The 18,650-nt window shown below is 36.2% G+C and overlaps 1 protein-coding gene across 18 annotated transcripts in view; it reads left to right on the forward strand.

Moving 5' to 3' along the window:
- The window catches only part of KAT6B (lysine acetyltransferase 6B), a 128,803-nt gene that overhangs the window by 82,847 nt on the left and 27,306 nt on the right, over positions 1-18,650 (forward strand). For 13 of the 18 annotated variants that reach the window (XM_080597156.1, XM_080597171.1, XM_080597168.1 and 10 more), the window contains 6 exons: positions 3,261-4,192; positions 5,118-5,239; positions 7,217-7,332; positions 9,369-9,510; positions 12,427-12,588; positions 15,016-15,109. In XM_080597156.1, the coding sequence (XP_080453282.1) occupies positions 3,261-4,192; positions 5,118-5,239; positions 7,217-7,332; positions 9,369-9,510; positions 12,427-12,588; positions 15,016-15,109 (1,568 nt within the window). The remainder of the gene's footprint in view (positions 1-3,260; positions 4,193-5,117; positions 5,240-7,216; positions 7,333-9,368; positions 9,511-12,426; positions 12,589-15,015; positions 15,110-18,650) is intronic. The other 5 variants (XM_080597161.1, XM_080597159.1, XM_080597160.1 and 2 more) reach the window with 2 other exon arrangements.

Genomic DNA, 18,650 nt, shown 5'->3' on the forward strand with positions numbered 1-18,650 from the left:
CAAATAGAAATAAAAGTCTCTACAGTAATACATGACACAGCTATCTTTATATGTAACTTAAAATAACTGATGCACATGCAGAGACCATATTAAATCAATAATAAATAATGAATTTACTTATAAATAATTTCAGGCGACTGTTCTGTTCAAAGGCCTGTTCAAATGTAGTATAAAAATTACTTTATTTGTTAGTATCAGTTCACAAAACCCATTCCAGAGAGCACAACATATAAATACTATAGAAGTTCTGGTTTCAGTGGTACTCTAGGAAAAAAAATATGTTTGAATTATGTTGTTAAGCTGCCACTGGTTACTAGGCAAAGAGGCTGCAATTTGTTTTACTTATTAGGAATGTGTTCATCTAATACAAGAGAATGCTGTAATTCTTTTGGCATCTGTCCTTCCAGGGAACACTGTAATTGGACATCTTAAGGCTTGGTTGGAGGATTTCTTTTAAAGTAGTTTAAAATGCTGAGTTGTCTTTACACTCAGTCTTAAACAGGAACAGATTCTGTGTTAACTTCAATAGCATGTTGCCCTCCATTTCATGTTTCTGTCCACATGTGCCTTCCTTCTCTTCCTATTTCAGTTTGTTTGGCTGTGTCAACTCAGCAGGTGAAAGGCTTTCTGGCTGTACCTACTACTCGTTTTGTTATGTGGCTGTTACCCAACCATTTTCCTCTACAGTCTAAACCTGTCTGGTATACTTCTGAGTTGTATGTTAGCTGCTGTAGAACTTTGCATTTTGCAGAATAAGAACTTGTGGAATCAACATGTAAAAGGGGAAACACATACATATATTAAAAAAAAAAAAAAGGTAAATACTGGCAGTACTCAAGTACAGCATAATAGTCATGTTGATGTACTTGGTAGTGCAGCTTACTATGTATATATTTATTCTCCTCTTTATGTCAGGATCTCATCTTTCCTTTAGGTCCATGTTCAAATGTTCTGGGTAGGAACCCTAGGAGGAAGCGTGGGACTATATCAAAGTCAAAAATGTAGTTGTAATGGCTCATAAGAACATGCTCATAAAGGAAGAATGCATGAAAAACTTTTATTTCTCCCTTCTCTTAACTAAATAAGTATTAAAAAGTCATTGAAATAGCCATACACCTTTCAGTGTTTTTACATGGTGAAATGGCTGTATTTCCTTGTGTGTGCATCTCCCTCTGTTTATCGCTACACCTTTGTGTTTACCCCTTTGAGAATTCTAAAAATGTGTCCTTGATTTATGCATTCCACAGTGGGTTTAGCAGGCATGTTTGTCTGATACAGTATTTCCGCTTCCCCTCATTCCTCATACATGTAAAGGAAAAGTTGGAAAGCTTGTGTGGGTTTTACTGTTAGCTTTTGATGATGAAATTCTCAGCTATGGCTTTTAATGTGAATGCTGTGTTAAAGGATGTTCAAGTCCCTGTAATGGTGCATGATAATTATGAATACAAAGGTTTTCTTTTCTTTGTAGCAAATGAACCACATGAGCATGTTAGTTTAGTACTTAGGGAAGTTTTTTTCTTTGTAAAAATACTTGCATTACAATGGGCACGCTTCTACTACTGCAGTGTCTAATCTACGTGAAGTAATTTTGTTTTGGAAAAACAATAGTTAGGAGATCGGGTAAGAGCAGAGACGTGTCCTCATAGAACCCTATTGAAGTAATAGTAATGTACAGCAGACAGCAGTGTCATACATAAATGTGAGTGGTCGCATGAAATACAGTAAGATTAGCTAATGCCACTTGATTCTTTTTGTGTAGTACAAAGAACCTGTCCAGTTATCCTCGAATAACCATCTGCCTATTGATTGTCTGTAGGCAACCCTTCACAATTATACCATACAGGCAAATTACTATATAGGATTAACTAAAAACAGGTGCGTTAGTCACCACTAGTGCCAAAGGCTAGTACATGTGGTAGTAAGAGTAGGTCTTGTTATAGATGCAAGCTTACGGCAGCAAAGGATTTGAAAGACGTAAGTTTTTGGTTTTGTTGCCTCTTAAGAGCTACCCAAATGTAAGGATGTGTGAGTAGAAAAGGGCCAGTTCTTAAACTGGTGGGCCCTTGGAGTTCAGCATACCAGATGGTAGCCCCAGGCTCTTTGATCTCTAATTAGAAGTAACCTGTTGGAATTAATTATTCCAGCATCTCAATTAAGAAGGCAAAATCTGTGAAAGAGAACTTTTCACTACAAAATAAACGAGCTAACTTCAAAGAGCAGGATGGAAAGGGGGAATGGAAGCATTTGATGCAACTATATAGCTCTGTTTGGATTTGCCATTTGATCATGCCTCCTGATATTTATTTCTCTTACTCCAAATAATTTTAAACATTCAGTTTCTAAATACTTAAAATATACTACTTACTCTCCAGCTTGCCCTTCAGTGTTGTTCATCTCTTTAGTCATTAGCAACCAGCTGAACCTGTACTTCTGCTGTCACAAGTGTTGGCTTTTCAGCATGCCCTTTTTCTTCCTAGCATTCAAGTAGCAGTCACCACTCTTCTTTCTTAATATCTTCCATGTTAGGCTTGACCGGTTTGTGTTTTTTCTATAAACACTGCTTGTTCTTACAGTTTTGATCTTTCTTCTTGATGGTGATTTTTTTTTCTTATTGTTCCAATTTGTAGGAAAAAAAAAAAGAGGCCATTTGTTTGGGTTTGTTGTAATGCTCTCCATAAATGACCTCAATTTTCTTTTATATCTTAGGTGGTAATTTTTATTGCTAGTGTTGACATATGTTATCAAATGAGCGTGGATAAAAACAGCAGTTTGTTGAAAATTGACTGTATTGCTAACTAATAGACTCTCTCTACAGTTTAAGCAAATGTTTTGATATGCATTAACTTATTTACATTGCATATGAGCATCTTCTTTGTTTATACAATAAATTCTATTGTGGTGAAACCATTACTGTGCTCAAGAACAGTGCATTAATATTTTTCTCCAAAAATGCACATTTCTAACATGCCTGAAAGTAGATGGAGAGGGTGTATACTTGGGAGATCTTGCTATCTGAGCTGCATCTGTGTATATGTACAGTGGACTACCTTATTTAAACAGAGGAAAAAAAGAAACGTGGTGGGGAGGGGAGAGAAAAAGTTGGATGTTGCATCATAGTGTGAATTACTTTAAAAAATGTGTATGTCCTTAATTTTCTTTTTTAAGTACAGTGGCATAAGTAACATGTATAAAGTGTAGTGCTATCTGGCAGTAGCTGTGTCTTTTTAATGCTGATTTTTGTTTTCCAAATTTTTGCATAGGTCTGTAACCAGTGATGAAGGATCCATGAATGCATTCACAGGAAGGGGGTCACCTGGTAGGGGTCAAAAGACTAAAGTCTGTACCACACCTTCATCTGGTCATGCTGCATCTGTGAAGGATTCAAGCAGCAGATTGCCTGTTACAGACCCCACTCGGCCTGGTGCCACCACCAAAATCACCACCACCTCCACCTACATATCTGCCTCTACACTTAAAGTTAACAAGAAAACCAAAGGGCTTATTGATGGCCTTACTAAGTTTTTTACACCATCACCTGATGGTCGCAGATCACGAGGTGAAATAATAGACTTTTCAAAGCACTATCGTCCAAGGAAAAAAGTCTCTCAGAAACAGTCATGCACTTCTCTTGTGTTGGCTACAGGTACCACACAAAAGCTAAAACCTCCACCTTCTTCACTTCTACCCCCAACCCCCATCTCTGGTGAGAGCCCCAGTTCACAAAAATCCAGCACTTCTACTTCTTCTAACTCTCCCCAGAGTTCTTCCAGTCAGTCAAGCGCACCCTCCTTTAGTAGTCTTCCTAGTAATAGTCAGTTAAAGGGACTCTTTGATGGACTCTCTCATATCTATACTGCTCAGGGACAGTCTCGAAAAAAGGGACACCCAAGCTATGCACCGCCCAAGCGTATGCGTCATAAACCAGAATTATCTTCTACTTCAAAATCTAATAGCCATTTCTATGGAAAGAAAGAGGTTAGGAGTAGGTTTATTTCTCATGCATGTACCTCTGGATGGGGTGTGTTTAGAGGACATGCTTTTAAAGCAATTGCTCACCTCAAGAGAACAACTTTCCTTAAAAAGCACAGGATTCTAGGCAGATTAAAGTATAAAGTGACCCCTCAGATGGGGACCCCCTCACCAGGGAAGGGGAGCTTGGCAGACGGAAGAATTAAACCTGATCAGGATGATGGTAAGCAAAGGTCAAAGCGCCAACCAAACCTGCGTCCCGTCCAAAACCAAAATTCTTATTTTGTCACATAGGTCTTAGCTATTTCTCTTATTCTTACTTCACTTTCATACAAAAGCGACGAAGCTGACCTTTTATCTAATGCTGACTAAACCTCCAAAATGTTTTTTCTGACTAATACCACACCACCTTTTTATTATTTTTTGCATCTGTAGTGACATTAGGAGCCCCAAATGCCTTCATGATGTTGCTTATGGCTGTTTAGTACTGCATGAATAGCCACTTCATGCTACTTCCTTGTTCTTCCCCTGCCCTTTCTCTGGCAGTAGTGCTGTCATTATGATTGTGTGCTGTCAGTGCTTATAATGGTGGGCATTTCAATTCATTTCCCACTGCTCCATTGCTTTTTCATGAACAATTCCATCCTGCTACAGTCTCCACAACACTTGATCTGTACTGCTGTAAACTACCTTTTTAATAATTACTTTTATTTAAGAAAAAATATACTGGTAACGTTTGAATGTACACTTAGCTTAGCATTGGTCTCCAACTTTTAAGGGAAATTTTTCTCTGATTTTTATTATTAGAATAGAATATCCTTGTAGAATATCCTGAAATTTATCAAGTGGCATAGTTTTAATGAGAGAATATATTCCCTTTTGTGAGGTTCAAAACTAATTTAGTAGAACTGGACTGTAAAGCCTTAGACAGAAAGACAAGCAAGTACCAAAAATTGCTTACGCAACAGCATACTACAGAACCAGAAGAGAGGAAAGATTCATTTCTGTTATTTATAATCCCACATTTAGTCAAAATGGGAAATCATAACAGCTATAACTGCTACAATCCTATTTAGGAGCAATACTTTGGTAAGGCATGCGTAATCTTCATGTCTGTGAATAAACTTTTTGCTGGTTTTAAATAACAGATACTGAAATCAAACTAAGCATCAAACAAGAAAATACAGATGTATTTCTGGTGGGAAGCAAGGACACAGTTACGCAGGAGGATTTGGAAGTATTTAAACAGGCTCGGGAGCTTTCCCTGGAGGTAAGACTATGTTGCATGAAATTACAGAATCATAGAATGGTTTGGGTTGGAAGGGACCTTAAAGATCATCTAGTTTCAACCCCTGCCAAGGGCAGGGACACCGTCCAGCAGGCCAGGTTGCTCAAAGCCCCATCCAGCCTGGCCTTGAACACTTCTGGGGATGGAACATCCTCAGCTTCTCTAGGCAACACGTTCCAGTGCCTCACCACCCTCATAGTAAAGAATTTGTTCCTTATATCTAACCTAAACCTACCATTTTTTAGTTTAAAGCCATTACCCCTTGTCATATCGCTATAGTCCCTCATAAAATGCAGTTACATATGTAAATTAAAACCAGTTTCATTCTCATATTCTCTTCATTTTTAATAAAATCCTTTTGACCTACTGCATCATGCTTATTGTAAATATAATTTGGGAGACAGTGTATATGCAGTTTAAGCCTCCTAGATTAGAGACAAGGCTTTGGAATGGGTCAGGTAATTGAGACTTGGGATAGATTTTGAAAGATACCCTTGAGCATTTTGGACACAAGGCTACCATTAATTAAACAGAGATTAAGCACAGCTGAAATAATGGTAGTGACTGAGAGGATGATGGTCTGTGAGAATGTACTTTGATGTCCTGTGCAGCGAAAGCAGCCACTATGAAAACTTAAGCCTGTCCCAACAAATACTGCTTGGTAGAAGGCAAGGGGATTTAGTGAGTTCATGACTTTATTTTGCCCCACTATTTAACACACTTTGAGTTTGAATAATATAGATGACTTCTAGTAGTAAAAATGCTTGAGTTAAATCTGACTAAAACTGTTTATACCAGCTGGTATTGATGCTCTTCTTTAAGGTACGTACTGGTAATCTAAAGCTTGCTGAAACTGAGCTGGTTTTCTTTACCAAGGAAGTTGGATATGGCAGCTGAATCTTCCTTTTGCAAAAGAGGCTTTTAAATTTCTTTGTCAATGAAATGAGCAAGCCTAGTAGGCTTCTGTGTTGCAAGAAGCTCTTCACAAGTCAATCATGAGGAGATTTTGCCCTTCAAGCAACCAGTGTCTTTGAGAACCTGGGTCAGAAGGGAGGTGCGTGTAATGCTTCAACTGCTGTTTTTTATAAAATTGCATAATAAACCATTATGTCTAGTGCTTTTTCTAGCGATGCAAGTCACTTAATTTGTTTTTCATGTTAAAAGTAAAAGAACCGATGTTACTTGCTGTAGGTCAATGTGACGACCTTATCACAGTCTGAATTCAGAGTGTGTTAACCAGCAAAATCAAACCAAGTTTAAAGAATCAACTTCATGATTAGTTTGTGTTTCCATTTGCTCATGGAAACGGTTCCCACCTCCTCCTCATTTATTTCTTTCACTTGCAGTCCAAAAATGTTATGAGGCAAGATTGCTGAAATTGGGGGCAATTAAATTACTTATTTTTCCATTTTTATTTAGTTTTTGTATTTAGTCTAGCAGTCATTTTCTGATCAGTTCAACCTCAGTATGTTAGCTGAGAACAACTTATTTTAGTATACTAGGGACAGTTATGAGGTCAAATCCAATGGACCTCCAGAAAGGTTCTGCTGATCCGTCCTCTTTCCTTGTTTTAACAAGATAACGGCTTAGGGATTGAACCAGGACTGCAGAAAAGTCCTTCCACTAGATCCTGCAGAAAAGGATTCAGGCAGTTGTGCCCCTTCTTTGGCTGGGCCATTCATCGTCTATTTGTATGTGCTTATTTGTAAGCACTACTGACCTCACTTCATGATTGTGGGTTTGTTTGGCACCTTCAAAGGAATGTTCCCTTTTTATATCTAGCTTTTTGCAAACTCTGTTCTCTGCCTGGGCTGGAAGAATTTAAGCAACGTTTGAATACTTTAGGTTTGTCACACCTTCACTGGGTGAAATTGATACAAAGATAAGTTTGGGTTTTTTTTGTTTGTTTGTTTTTTTACTTTTTTATAACTAGTATTTTGCTTTTATTATACCTGACAGAAAATTGGGTGTAAAAACACTGGTGAAACAAGTGGGCGATACCCCTCAGTGATTGAGTTTGGAAAATATGAGATACAGACCTGGTACTCTTCACCTTACCCACAGGAATATGCAAGGTAATAAGTCATCAAAATCAACATATATTGTTTTGATTTTTTTCTAATGTGATTGTGATTTACTTTCGTACTTTTCTGTAATTGTTTGTAACTTATTCGTGTAACTTTAAGAGCAGATATGCTTTTGTAATTATAAGGGAGATCAAGGAGTTGTCTTTCTTTTTCTACTAGTTCTAATCAAAGATTCATTTAAAATGCCATTTTTTCCAGTTCTGCAAAAACTTTAACTTTGTAGCATGTATTAGTATTTTCTTTTTAACAACTTCAAACCAGGAATGCCTAACTTGTGGCCATTTAGAGCAGTTAATCTTGTTTGTCATCCAGAAGTTAACTTCCTTCTTTTTTAAGGACCAAGAAATCTGCAAATATTAGATAAATAAAGTTAAAGTGAGCCAAGTGTGGCAACAGTGTCCCATTTCTGGCTGCCTGTGCTAGGACACTTCAGTCAGGCAGAGAGCATGAACTAGTATGTGTGTTCAGTAGATTCCTGCTGATTTTGGCATGTACTGAAAAAGCATATTTCATGAATCCATTGGATATGTGGTACACATGGAAATTTGCAGAACTGTATGTTCTTCAAGTCGTCTGCTCCAGCAGGCAACTGAGTTATGTGGTCTGTTCAAACCTTTTCCTTCCTTCCCTCTCATTCCTAGGTGTTAGCATTGTGGCACAGTGGGAATGAGGGATGTGTTGTCAATCGATAATACAAAAAACAAGGGCTAAAAAAAAGTGTAAACAGCATGTTTCCTGTTATTTCCAATGCCTTTATAGTGTTAATCTTCTTTATCAGTTACTCTTTTAATCCTTCAATTTATATCCTATTGTGAGAGACAGCTCTGTTACATCAAGCAAATTAATTCTACATACAGGCATGATAATGAATAGTCGTTAGTACAAGACAACAATGAGATGTCATTTGTAGGAGGCAGTTCTTGGCCCTAAGTGCAGTGGGATTACATCATGGAATGAACACTTAAACTATTTTTATGTTGTTGATAAACTTTCTTAGAATCCTGTAATCATGCAAGCCATGATTATGATCCCAGGATATGCCAATATCTTCAGAGCAGATAGTTTTTCATCTGCTCTAAAACGCTGTGGTACAATCCACTGCTCCAATAATTTTAAAATGGAGGTTAATAGCCACAAAACTGATTGAAAAGGAGCAGTTTGTGGTATGTAGAACACTTGTCAGCATTGTCTGATATGAGGCGTGTGTGTTACTTGTATCTTGTCTGAACTGAATCCTCCTTGGAGGAATAGTCATCATCTAGGATGCGTTGTTTCATGGACATAGGTGGAAGGGAGACTTTCCACATATATGGACTGTTTAGACAGGCTTCTCTGGTTGAGTTAAGTAATAACATAGGCAAGGGTGAGGGATTATAATCCTACCACAATTGCTTTCCCATTGAAGTATTAGGAAGATAATTGTTTCCTGTATTATCTCCTATATATCTTCCCCATATCCAAAGTAAAGAAAATTAAAGGGAAGGAATTTCCCATTGAAGTATTAGGAAGATAATTGTATTATCTTCCTGTATTATCTCCTATATATCTTCCCCATATCCAAAGTAAAGAAAATTAAAGGGAAGGAAATTCTTTGTATTCTGCTGTGTCCTCTTTGTCTTTATTGGAAGAAAAAAGGTGAAATTTGAGGTATGACTGTAGTGTGCTTGCTTTGATGGAGACCACAGCAAAAACTTTGGAATGTGGGAAGGGGCAAATCACAGGGATTTACCTAAAGTTGTAGCACAAAATAGCTGACCACAGTCACACTCTGTTGAATCAGATTCACTGTGATTAAACTCTTATCTTCTTTTTCTAATAGCTAATGTATATGTTTAATCATTCCCTGTAATGTAGTGATACTTTTAATTAATATTATTAAATTTGTTTTTTAAACTTAAGCAGCATTTACTCAGGGTACCTTATAATAAACTGGGGAAGGAGGAGCATGTCACTTTGTGATAACTTTTCTTTTTACAGAACTTAATATTTTTTTAAAATAATATATTTTTCTAATTTTTCTCCAGACTACCAAAGCTTTACCTGTGTGAATTCTGTCTTAAATACATGAAAAGTAAAAGCATTTTGTTAAGGCACTCAAAGAAGTGTGGCTGGTTTCATCCTCCAGCCAATGAAATCTACAGAAGAAATGACCTGTCAGTATTTGAGGTAGGTGTATCCAAGTCTAGATTTCTGAAAGTAATTGTTTGGTAGACATTACAGACCAGTTGTAGAACAGTAGCATGGAAACTTTAACATACTTAAACACTTCCTCAGAGGTTCTTATTACACTGCAAAAACAAGCCCATCTTCCCTGTCCCGTTCCACCTTGTCAAATTCTGTCATGACTCTTACTTTCTTTATCTGTAATTCATGAATTACTCAGCCTTTTGAGACGCTTTTATAGTATGCATCTTAGAATGGACTGCAATGGATGCCCTTTGACTGAATTGCCTTTCCCTTGTCAGTAGAATTGCCTTTCATCCTTTCATTTCTAGCAATTTATACATTTTGGGTGTAGAGAGACCACACCTGTAGTCTCATGTAGATTCTTCCAAGGTATAAAAGCAAGCAATACAGTTTATTACCTACTGTTCTAGAAATACAAATGATAATTAAGTGCTTTTGCCTCTTTCTGGATGTTTGAACATGAAATGTCCTGGTTGGATGATGGAGGTTCAGTCCAACTTTGGCCACAACAAACTGCCTTCAGTTTAGAAAGTCCAGAGTTGGGCTTGTGGGCACACAGCCTTTTATAAACTAAATTATTTTCTTGGGAGACTACTTCTTTAAAAGTATTGGAAAGTTTAAGGATATCCTGAACAGCAGAAATCTTGTATGTCACATAACTTTAATAACTGCAGGCGTGCTACACATTAACCTGCATGTGGCTGTTTCTCAAGAGTTGTTACCAGTCACATTAAGAGAACAGACTATCAGGGTTACTAGGACTTGTTTTTCAACAGCAAAACAGCTTCAATATTTAGATGGGTATGTTGCCAACTTCTTTTTAATTGTAGGTATTATAGGTTCTACTTGAAACTTGTGTTTACATATTGTATAAATGTCTATTGTGCCTGCTAATTGCCATTGTCTAATCAAACAATTGTAGATGCAGTTTTGGAGTCCTTACTTAAATGAAAATCTTGATGTTTGGTTCATTAACCTATTTGTTTTTATGCTATTAAAGAGAATAGCTATCTGCATCAAGATTGTTTCCTTCCTGACTTGAGCAATTTTTCTAAAGACTGTAGATTTGCTGGCAAAAGACTTAAGTTGTAAACAGGCTTAGTTCTTTTTCTATTAAAACAGAAATTGTCCTGTCAGTCTAGAATAATTAACCTTTTCTCTGTTTAGCAGGTGTTAAGGCTTGTGCAGCATACAGCAATAGGCAAATTCTGCTTTCCAGTTTATTTTCATTAGCTACTGCCAACACATGAATAAAAGGTTCTTAAAGTAAAATTCAGGTCTGGGTGGGGAGGAAACCACACACAGACACAAACACACAAACACATGGAAAACAAGATGCCTGTGAAAGGGATGTCTGGACTCTTTCTCCACTGCTCTTATCCCCTTTCTCTGAGGTACTTCAATAAGCACCTATGTGCACTTCTGAAATAGCTATTCTTATTTCAAAGGTTCTGATAACTGTAAAGTTACTCATCAGATCATGTCCTTCCTCATAGGTACTTTAATGAACTTTGTGCATCCATTTTCTGTTTGGCAGCATGAAGGGTTTGTGGTTTCCCTTGTGTTCTCTGTTTTCTAGAGAAATATAAATGACTTTGGCATTTAAGATTTATGTACCTCTGCTCAGAGCATGACTTTGACAGATTTGAGAGAAGGCTTTGACACAGTTTACTACTACATTGTAGCCAAGGAAGTTTGACAGATACTTCCTTTTGGAGTTTTAGTCTTTTTTTTTTTCTTTCTATTTTTATTTGAAGCTGATGAACAAGCTGTGTTTGCCTGCCATTTAAGGAGTCTTTTTGCATTTCTGTACAGACGTTCTTGCTGAAAAAGCTTACATAATTTGGGTTTTCAGACTTGTGGCTTATTCAGTGATGATTTTTATTTAGTTGATGTTCTCCTTTAATTTGCATGCTTGCTACTAAGCGTGAAAAGAAGGGAAATAAAATGGACAATGGAGTGTGTTGCATGAGAGCTTAGTGTACTGATACGTTCTCAAGTGCTATATGAAGTTTATTCTAATGCCTTTATTAGCCGTAGCTGTCCATTAATTGTTCTTTCTTTAATCCAGATAACACAAGTATTATACAGCAGTCGCCTTGAAGTCCCTAAATAGGTCCAAGAGGTTGGGGGTTTACTCAGATTTATAACTAGGATTCTAACCAGAAACGAAGTAGAACATGGTTTCTTTTTCAGCACTGTGTGCATACCATTTGGCTGTCTCTGTTAATGAAATATAAATAATGACTTTATCAAAGAACATCAGTACAAGCAAACCTTTCCATTAAGATTATTTCAAAAAGACTATTGCCTTTGAATCCTCTCTTTTAGGGAGTAACTAATTGATGGAGGAAATCTGCATGTATGTCTGGCTTTTCTGTAGCTGTCTGCATCACAGCTTGACTCTTTACACTTATACCTAGACTAATTGTAGCACTTAGCCTGAAAATTTACTTCTCTTATAGATTCAATGTAATGAGCTTCGTTGTCTTTGATTTTATTTATTTAATTATTTTTGGTGTGTGTGTCGGACACCACAGCCTTCTTGCAATTCAGTTTAATGTAATTTTCAGTAGCGCATTTTTGTTGTCTGCCACTCATGTTCATTTTGTTTCAAGAAGTAAGTGAAAGAGGTAAGTCTTACTTGAACAATTAAAAAGTAAAGTTACTTTGTTTAATAAAACCAGATCCTCAGAGGATACTTACATATGCAAGGTAATTAGTACTAGTTCAAGAATTCTTATCTAACAAGAAGCAGGGGCATCTTCTCTTGAACTTCTTTTTTGTAATGCTACCTTTTTCATGTTTCCTTCTAGGATATGGTTGATTCAAGAAGCTGTTTTGTTCTAACCTACTGGTGGCTTTGGAAGTAACTGCATCTGTCTTGCTTTCTAGGTTGATGGAAATGTGAGCAAAATTTATTGTCAGAATCTTTGTTTGTTAGCTAAGCTCTTTCTGGACCACAAAACCTTGTATTATGATGTTGAACCATTCCTCTTCTATGTCCTTACGAAAAATGATGAGAAAGGATGCCATTTAGTTGGATATTTCTCAAAGGTAAAAGAAAATATGTATATATTTTAAATATTTATACTTTCCTACTATCTTTTGTGTCAACAGCAAAGATGAATTTGATTCAGAAACTTGAAATTCTCTCTATGGATCTCAAGTGGAATGTATATATTTGTCCCAAATCTACTACTACTGTCTTTGAGAAAAAAACAATGCAAGTTGAGAAATTGTATGTGCAATCAGCCATATGCATTGTTACTTTTTGTTGTTGTTGTTGAATGTGTTGTGGCTTGTATTGTACAGTTGAAAAATTCAATCTTTTTCTTCCCCATCAGTTTTGCAATAATATACTAAGTCTAACTTTTAAAAGTGCTAAGTATTTGAAATGATGTTCATTTCCATGCATTTTCATAGCTTCACTGGTAAGCAATTCAAGTTGTCTAGATATAAACAGTTGGCTGTTTTCATCTTTGTTTCTTTCTTGCATAGAGTCTAATCTAATGAAGCTACTAAGTGCACAGAGCATAAGAACACAAGCCTAACTTTTATGGTGGATGTCTTTTTTAGAGTAGATGTCTGTTGCTTGTGGCATTACTTGGAATTTTAAAACAGTAGTTGCTGCTGTAGACCAAAAATATTTCTGTGGACTGTCTTGACAAATGCTAGCAAAAATAATGGTGAAAGATAATCAGATATGCCTGCAACTAGAAAAGCATTCAGCTGTCTATTTGTAAGAATTTTGATCAATCGGTACATACTTAGAAATTCAATACTTGGTGGTCTCTAGTATCACCTTCTCCATCAGTATGTAATTTACTTTATTTAAAAAATGATTTGTATGAAGATGCTAACTTTAAGAAGTCTAAAAATTATATCAGAGTACCTGCATGCTGCGCAACGGTCTCTTGGGGTTTCTGTGTTCTGAAATGAGGGTCTTGTTGAGATTTGAAAAACAGACTAATAGGCACAATTTACTCTGTCTTATGTTAGCTAGAAGTTCTTGTGGAATACAAACATGTCAACCCATTTATTGGCAAGTATTTTTCTAGTAGGTTTAGATACTACAGGTGTCCAGATTAATCTCTCCTGATATTTCTTCTGAATGACTATTCAGCAAGGATGCATTTTGTTTCCCCACTCCACCTCTATTGCTTCGGCCAGTCTGTTTGTCCGTTTTGATGATAACAAATGCTTTCACTACCATAATTTAAGAAAAAATGTTGGAGTCATATCCAAATTTCACTTAAATACTTAATTTGTTTGTGTTGTGTCCTCCCATCCCCCCACCTTTTTTTTTCAAGCGTGTGTTTGTATGTGTGTTCTTGCTGGCAGATGTGCTCTGGCTTTGCTTGCCTGAGTATAAATATGTTGGCAGGATGTGTACTTCATACTAGCTGTGGTCTTGAGAGTTTGGGATCCTGAGCAGAGTTTGGAAACCCATGCAGAAAAAATAATACTTCAGGATTCATTATACCATAGAAAATAAGAAACCTACTGAAATACGACATGGTTATCTACTCTCATGTCTGAAGAAAGGTTTGGAAACCAGGCTTGTGGTCCTGTCAGTGTCATCACTGATCTGGTCTCATCTTATGTGTAGAAGCTGAAATAATAGGTGGTATTTTAAACTACCTGTGTGCTGGCCCTGACTTCCTGTTGGTTATACTGACCTGAATATCTTTAGTTGATTTATTTGGTCTTCCTCAAAATTACCTAGTGCTGTTTTTTTTTTTTCCTCTGTAATCTTTTAAAGGTAACAACACTTTATGGATCTTCCTTTTTATCACTAAACTCTAAAAGAACTAAAGCCTAAAAGCTGTATTGTTAGAACAGCTTCCTAGTTAAGATTCTTCCTTCTGTTGTTTTAAACAGTCAGTATAATATTTGCATCCACTGCCTATGTCATATGAATTCACTTTGTCTGAAAGAGCTCTGAATTTTGAGCATTCTGCCTTGATTTGGATTCAGGTGAGAAGCTTTGAAAAAGTTAGTGTGACTTAGTTTTGTTGATATCGGTTGTTTCCACCAATATTCATTTAAAGAAGACAAAGGTGGAAACCAGCAAGCAGTCAGTGTAGCAATTGCAGAAAAAGCAACTTCACCATGTGTATGGATGTTATTTTCCTCTTTTATATATCTTTGAGAGAAAGGTCAGTAAAGCATGAAAATATTTCCCTTTTCCCTGTCCTCCTCCTCTATTACACTTAACCTTCATTATGCTGTTTAGACAATGTATTTAATTTTAAAGGTGCTGAGTAGTTAACTAGTAAAAATAAATATTTTGAAGGGTATGTTTGATTGATATTTCCTTCTTATAATTAAATATTAACATTGAATTATTCGACTTTGGTACTGACCCCAGGCATCTGTTCACCTTATTGGGATATTTTAAAAGGATAGTAGTGGCAGGTGCAGGCAATTGCCCACTTCAACACTGCTTTGACATACTTGATCTGTTTCTCCTTCCCTCAGGAAAAGCTTTGCCAGCAGAAGTACAATGTTTCCTGCATAATGATCATGCCCCAATACCAAAGGCAAGGATTTGGAAGGTTTCTTATTGATTTCAGTAAGTGAAGTGTTTTGTTTACATTTGTGATCCAAGGAGCTGATGGTTATTGTATAAAATGGTAACATGTAAAACTTTATTTAACTTGCTTTGTTTTTTATCAATAGATGATGGGATTTCTGTTTATATTTACATAGGATAGAAAAGCTCCCTGAAGTGAATAACTTACTGCTGATCTGTTATTGTACTCCAGGAAATTGAGAATGGATCTCTCAGCAGTGTAATATTAGCTCACAAAGCTATTACCCTGAATGAATTGTCTAAATTTCTTTCCATTTTGCCTTGCTCATTAGTATAAGAAGAGGCAATTATTTGTGATTAAAGCTTAAGAAGATACTAGTCCAAGGCTTTCTCTACATTCTAATATTTCTAACTTACATCTTCTTTTAGCTAAAGAACTGTTTTTGCTGAAGAATTGCCACATAGAATGTATTTCGTTTTTTGTCTTAAAATGCATCACTTACTTAGTGGAAATTGTTACGGAAAAGTGTAGGTGTTCATGGTTGTTCTTGCTGATTTATTTTGCTGAGCTGTTGATTTGACCTGCTTGAAAGCTTGAGGGGCAATTGTTTAAACATAGATTTGTTAGCCCCCAAACCTTAAAGCTGTAGTGAAACTTCAAACAAAATTATCTAAAGAAATGTCTCGGCTAAATGTCCTCAGTATTACTGAATCCAACTTCCTCCTGTAATTTAAAGGGAGGATATTAAGGAGTTTGTGTACATTGTCTGTGATTAGAGAAATGGTAAATGTAGTTTTCAGTATTACTTGTGACTTCTAAAGTGCTGTAGAATTACGTGACAATAGAGATAGTTAGGATAATAGGATTCCTGCCCAGAAGGTGTGTGCAAGAAAATAAAATGCAAATAAAAATATATTGCAGTATAACAGCAGGACAAAGACAATAATTTGTAACTGTAGAGTTTTCAAGTTCTGGGTCTTCAAGTGTGCTACCCAGCATGACTATGCTATGGTTAATAAACATACTTAGTATTTCTGTTTGTTTTGTGGCTTTTTAACAGTTTTCACTATACCCCTGTGAGTTAGGTAAGGTTGGTCTTGGACCACTTAATCCACCATTTAAATGCAGCCATCACTGGAGTGGAACACAACAGCTGTTCCATTGTGTGCATTCTGCAGCATTTTAGGAAAGGCAGTGAGAAATACCACATACTAGAACTGCGGAGTGAATTTAAGCTTGTTACTGAGGCAGAAATTGGTCCTTACCTGAGGATTAGCATCTCCTCATGCAAAAGGAAATAGGGAACTCTTACTGGGCACAAGTGGTAAGTACTTCTAGGCCTTTTCTTTGTTTTGTACTCCAGTACAAAAAGGAAAAAAAAAAAGTCCAAATCACTCTTAACAAACATCTTTCTGGTTGAGTACTGACATAGCACTGGAGTTAGGCCTACGAAACTGGTGGCACAGCTCTGAAACCTGTGGATTCCACAGAAAGTTTGGATTCAAACGTGCTGTGTCTCTGTGGATCTCCATGCTCTGTTATTATGCCATGTGCTACTTAATCTGGAGAAATTAGTAGTGTGTTCTGTTACTCTTACCTGCCTGTAAAAATCTGGAAGTACATCAGAGTGTTTGAACTGTTAGGATTTCTGTGATGTCTTGCAATGTTATGTAATGGTATAATTAGGTTGAACCTTGTCTGGTGCTGTCTTTATGCCTTCCGTCTTAGCAAACATGATCAGATCACAGCTGTAGGCTACAGCTGAATACGTGTTGGACGTAGTCCAGAGACCAGTTTTATCTTCTCCTGTGGCTGAGCGAATATGCAGTCCAGTCCTTCAATGCTTTTTCACAGTGCCTTTCCTCTTTTTTTCTGGACAAGAGGTTCCCTTAAATGTCTGGGAATCAGAGCTGCTAGTGGCTGTCTTTTCCTAGGTGCAGAGAGGAAGCAAGTCTTGTTTTCTTCAGTTGTATTTATATCCTTTTGCAGGATTGAGGCTGAATGTCATTGAACAGAGTAGCCATAGCCTCATCCAGATTAGTAAACCCCAAATTTATCTCCACAAAAAAAAATCACACCCAAAATCAATTACTTTTTTCCCTATTTTTACTTTTTACTTTCACCTCTTCTGTTGTAACTGATGTCTAACTGCTGTCTTTTTTTGTGCTTCACCATTCCTGCTCAGTTCTGGTGTTCTGAGAATAACTGCTCTAACAGGCCTGAGAATATAGCCAAACCCAGTTATTATTTGAAACTTACACAGATCAAGTTTCAAATAGTTAAATAAAAATTTGCCAGTAACTTTATCTAGATTGTCATGTTTTCATAAACTTATCAGGAGATAAATTTTATGCTCTAAATGTTAAGTCTTCATTTATTATGCAGGTAACACATCTAACTTCTCCGTTTTGAGTTTTCTGAGGCAGTCACTGAAGCCTGTTGACTTATTTTAATAACAGTACCTAAAACAATTTTTAGTCTAAAATAATAAAACTGTTACTGTTGAGCAAGTAATTTTTCAGAAAGTGATAGCTACAAACCACAAAGGTCTCAACAACTTTGTGCAAGCAGTCGACTGCTCACATTACTTTGTATATACATGTAGACATGACAGTTGGAAAGGCTGTAAAGAACACTGCCTTAAGCCGCTATGCAACTTCTGCTTTGTCAGCAGTATGGTGAAAATGTAGTTTGTGGTACAAAACTATCTGTTTTTTTTGGTAAGTGAAATGAATTTGTTCTGATTGTGTTGCATTCTTTTTTCTTGAACTAATTTCATCTTTGCAGATGAGTCAGCGTGGTCTTCCTGTTAACTTGGAAGGGAAAAATCAATTATTTTATTTTGCAAAAAGAAAATAAATATTTGTCTGTCCCTTGAATTTTCAACTTTTTTTTTGATAACTGTATTTAAGCTTACTTGTATTCAAATAGAAACTGATAATGCTGTTTCTTACTCCATAGACACAAACATAAAGATTTTTGTAAGCTCTGTCTATCGCTTCATGAATCTATAATGTCATGGGGAAAAAAAGATTTCTAGGAAGAGTACTTGAACTTTAGTGAGATGAAAGTATACTGTGAAATGTCTGAGTTGTCTGGCCTGATTGTCTTCAGCAAAAATTTAATGCGTAGTTTTTTCTATATCTAAATTGGTTGTTTAAATAGAAATTTTGTTTTTAAAAATACAATATATGCATGTGTATCTGTTACATTTTTTAAAGCTCCTGGTAAGATTTTTTTTTTATTTGTATGGAAGTTACTTGTTTTGACTGTGATAGAAATTTGTTGGGTTGTTAGAAATGGGTTTAAAACAAACAAAAAAACAAAGCACAAGTTTAATTCTAAATACTTACTACTTAAAACTGTTGATTTATAACATTGCATACTTGATATTACGTGATCTTGTTTAATTCCCTTTACTATAAGATAAAATTAGTTTGACTTACTTCATTTTTCTAGAAGCATGTCTAATTTGAAGACAATAGTTTGCCTGCCAAAATAGTTGTATTTTGTCTACACTGAGTATACTGTATTGTGTTCTTTTATAACAGTCTGATTATTTCAAATAAGGAAGTAATT

The sequence above is a fragment of the Anser brachyrhynchus genome (genome assembly GCF_964034855.1).
Source record: "Anser brachyrhynchus genome assembly, chromosome: 6".
NCBI classification, from domain to species: domain Eukaryota; kingdom Metazoa; phylum Chordata; class Aves; order Anseriformes; family Anatidae; genus Anser; species Anser brachyrhynchus.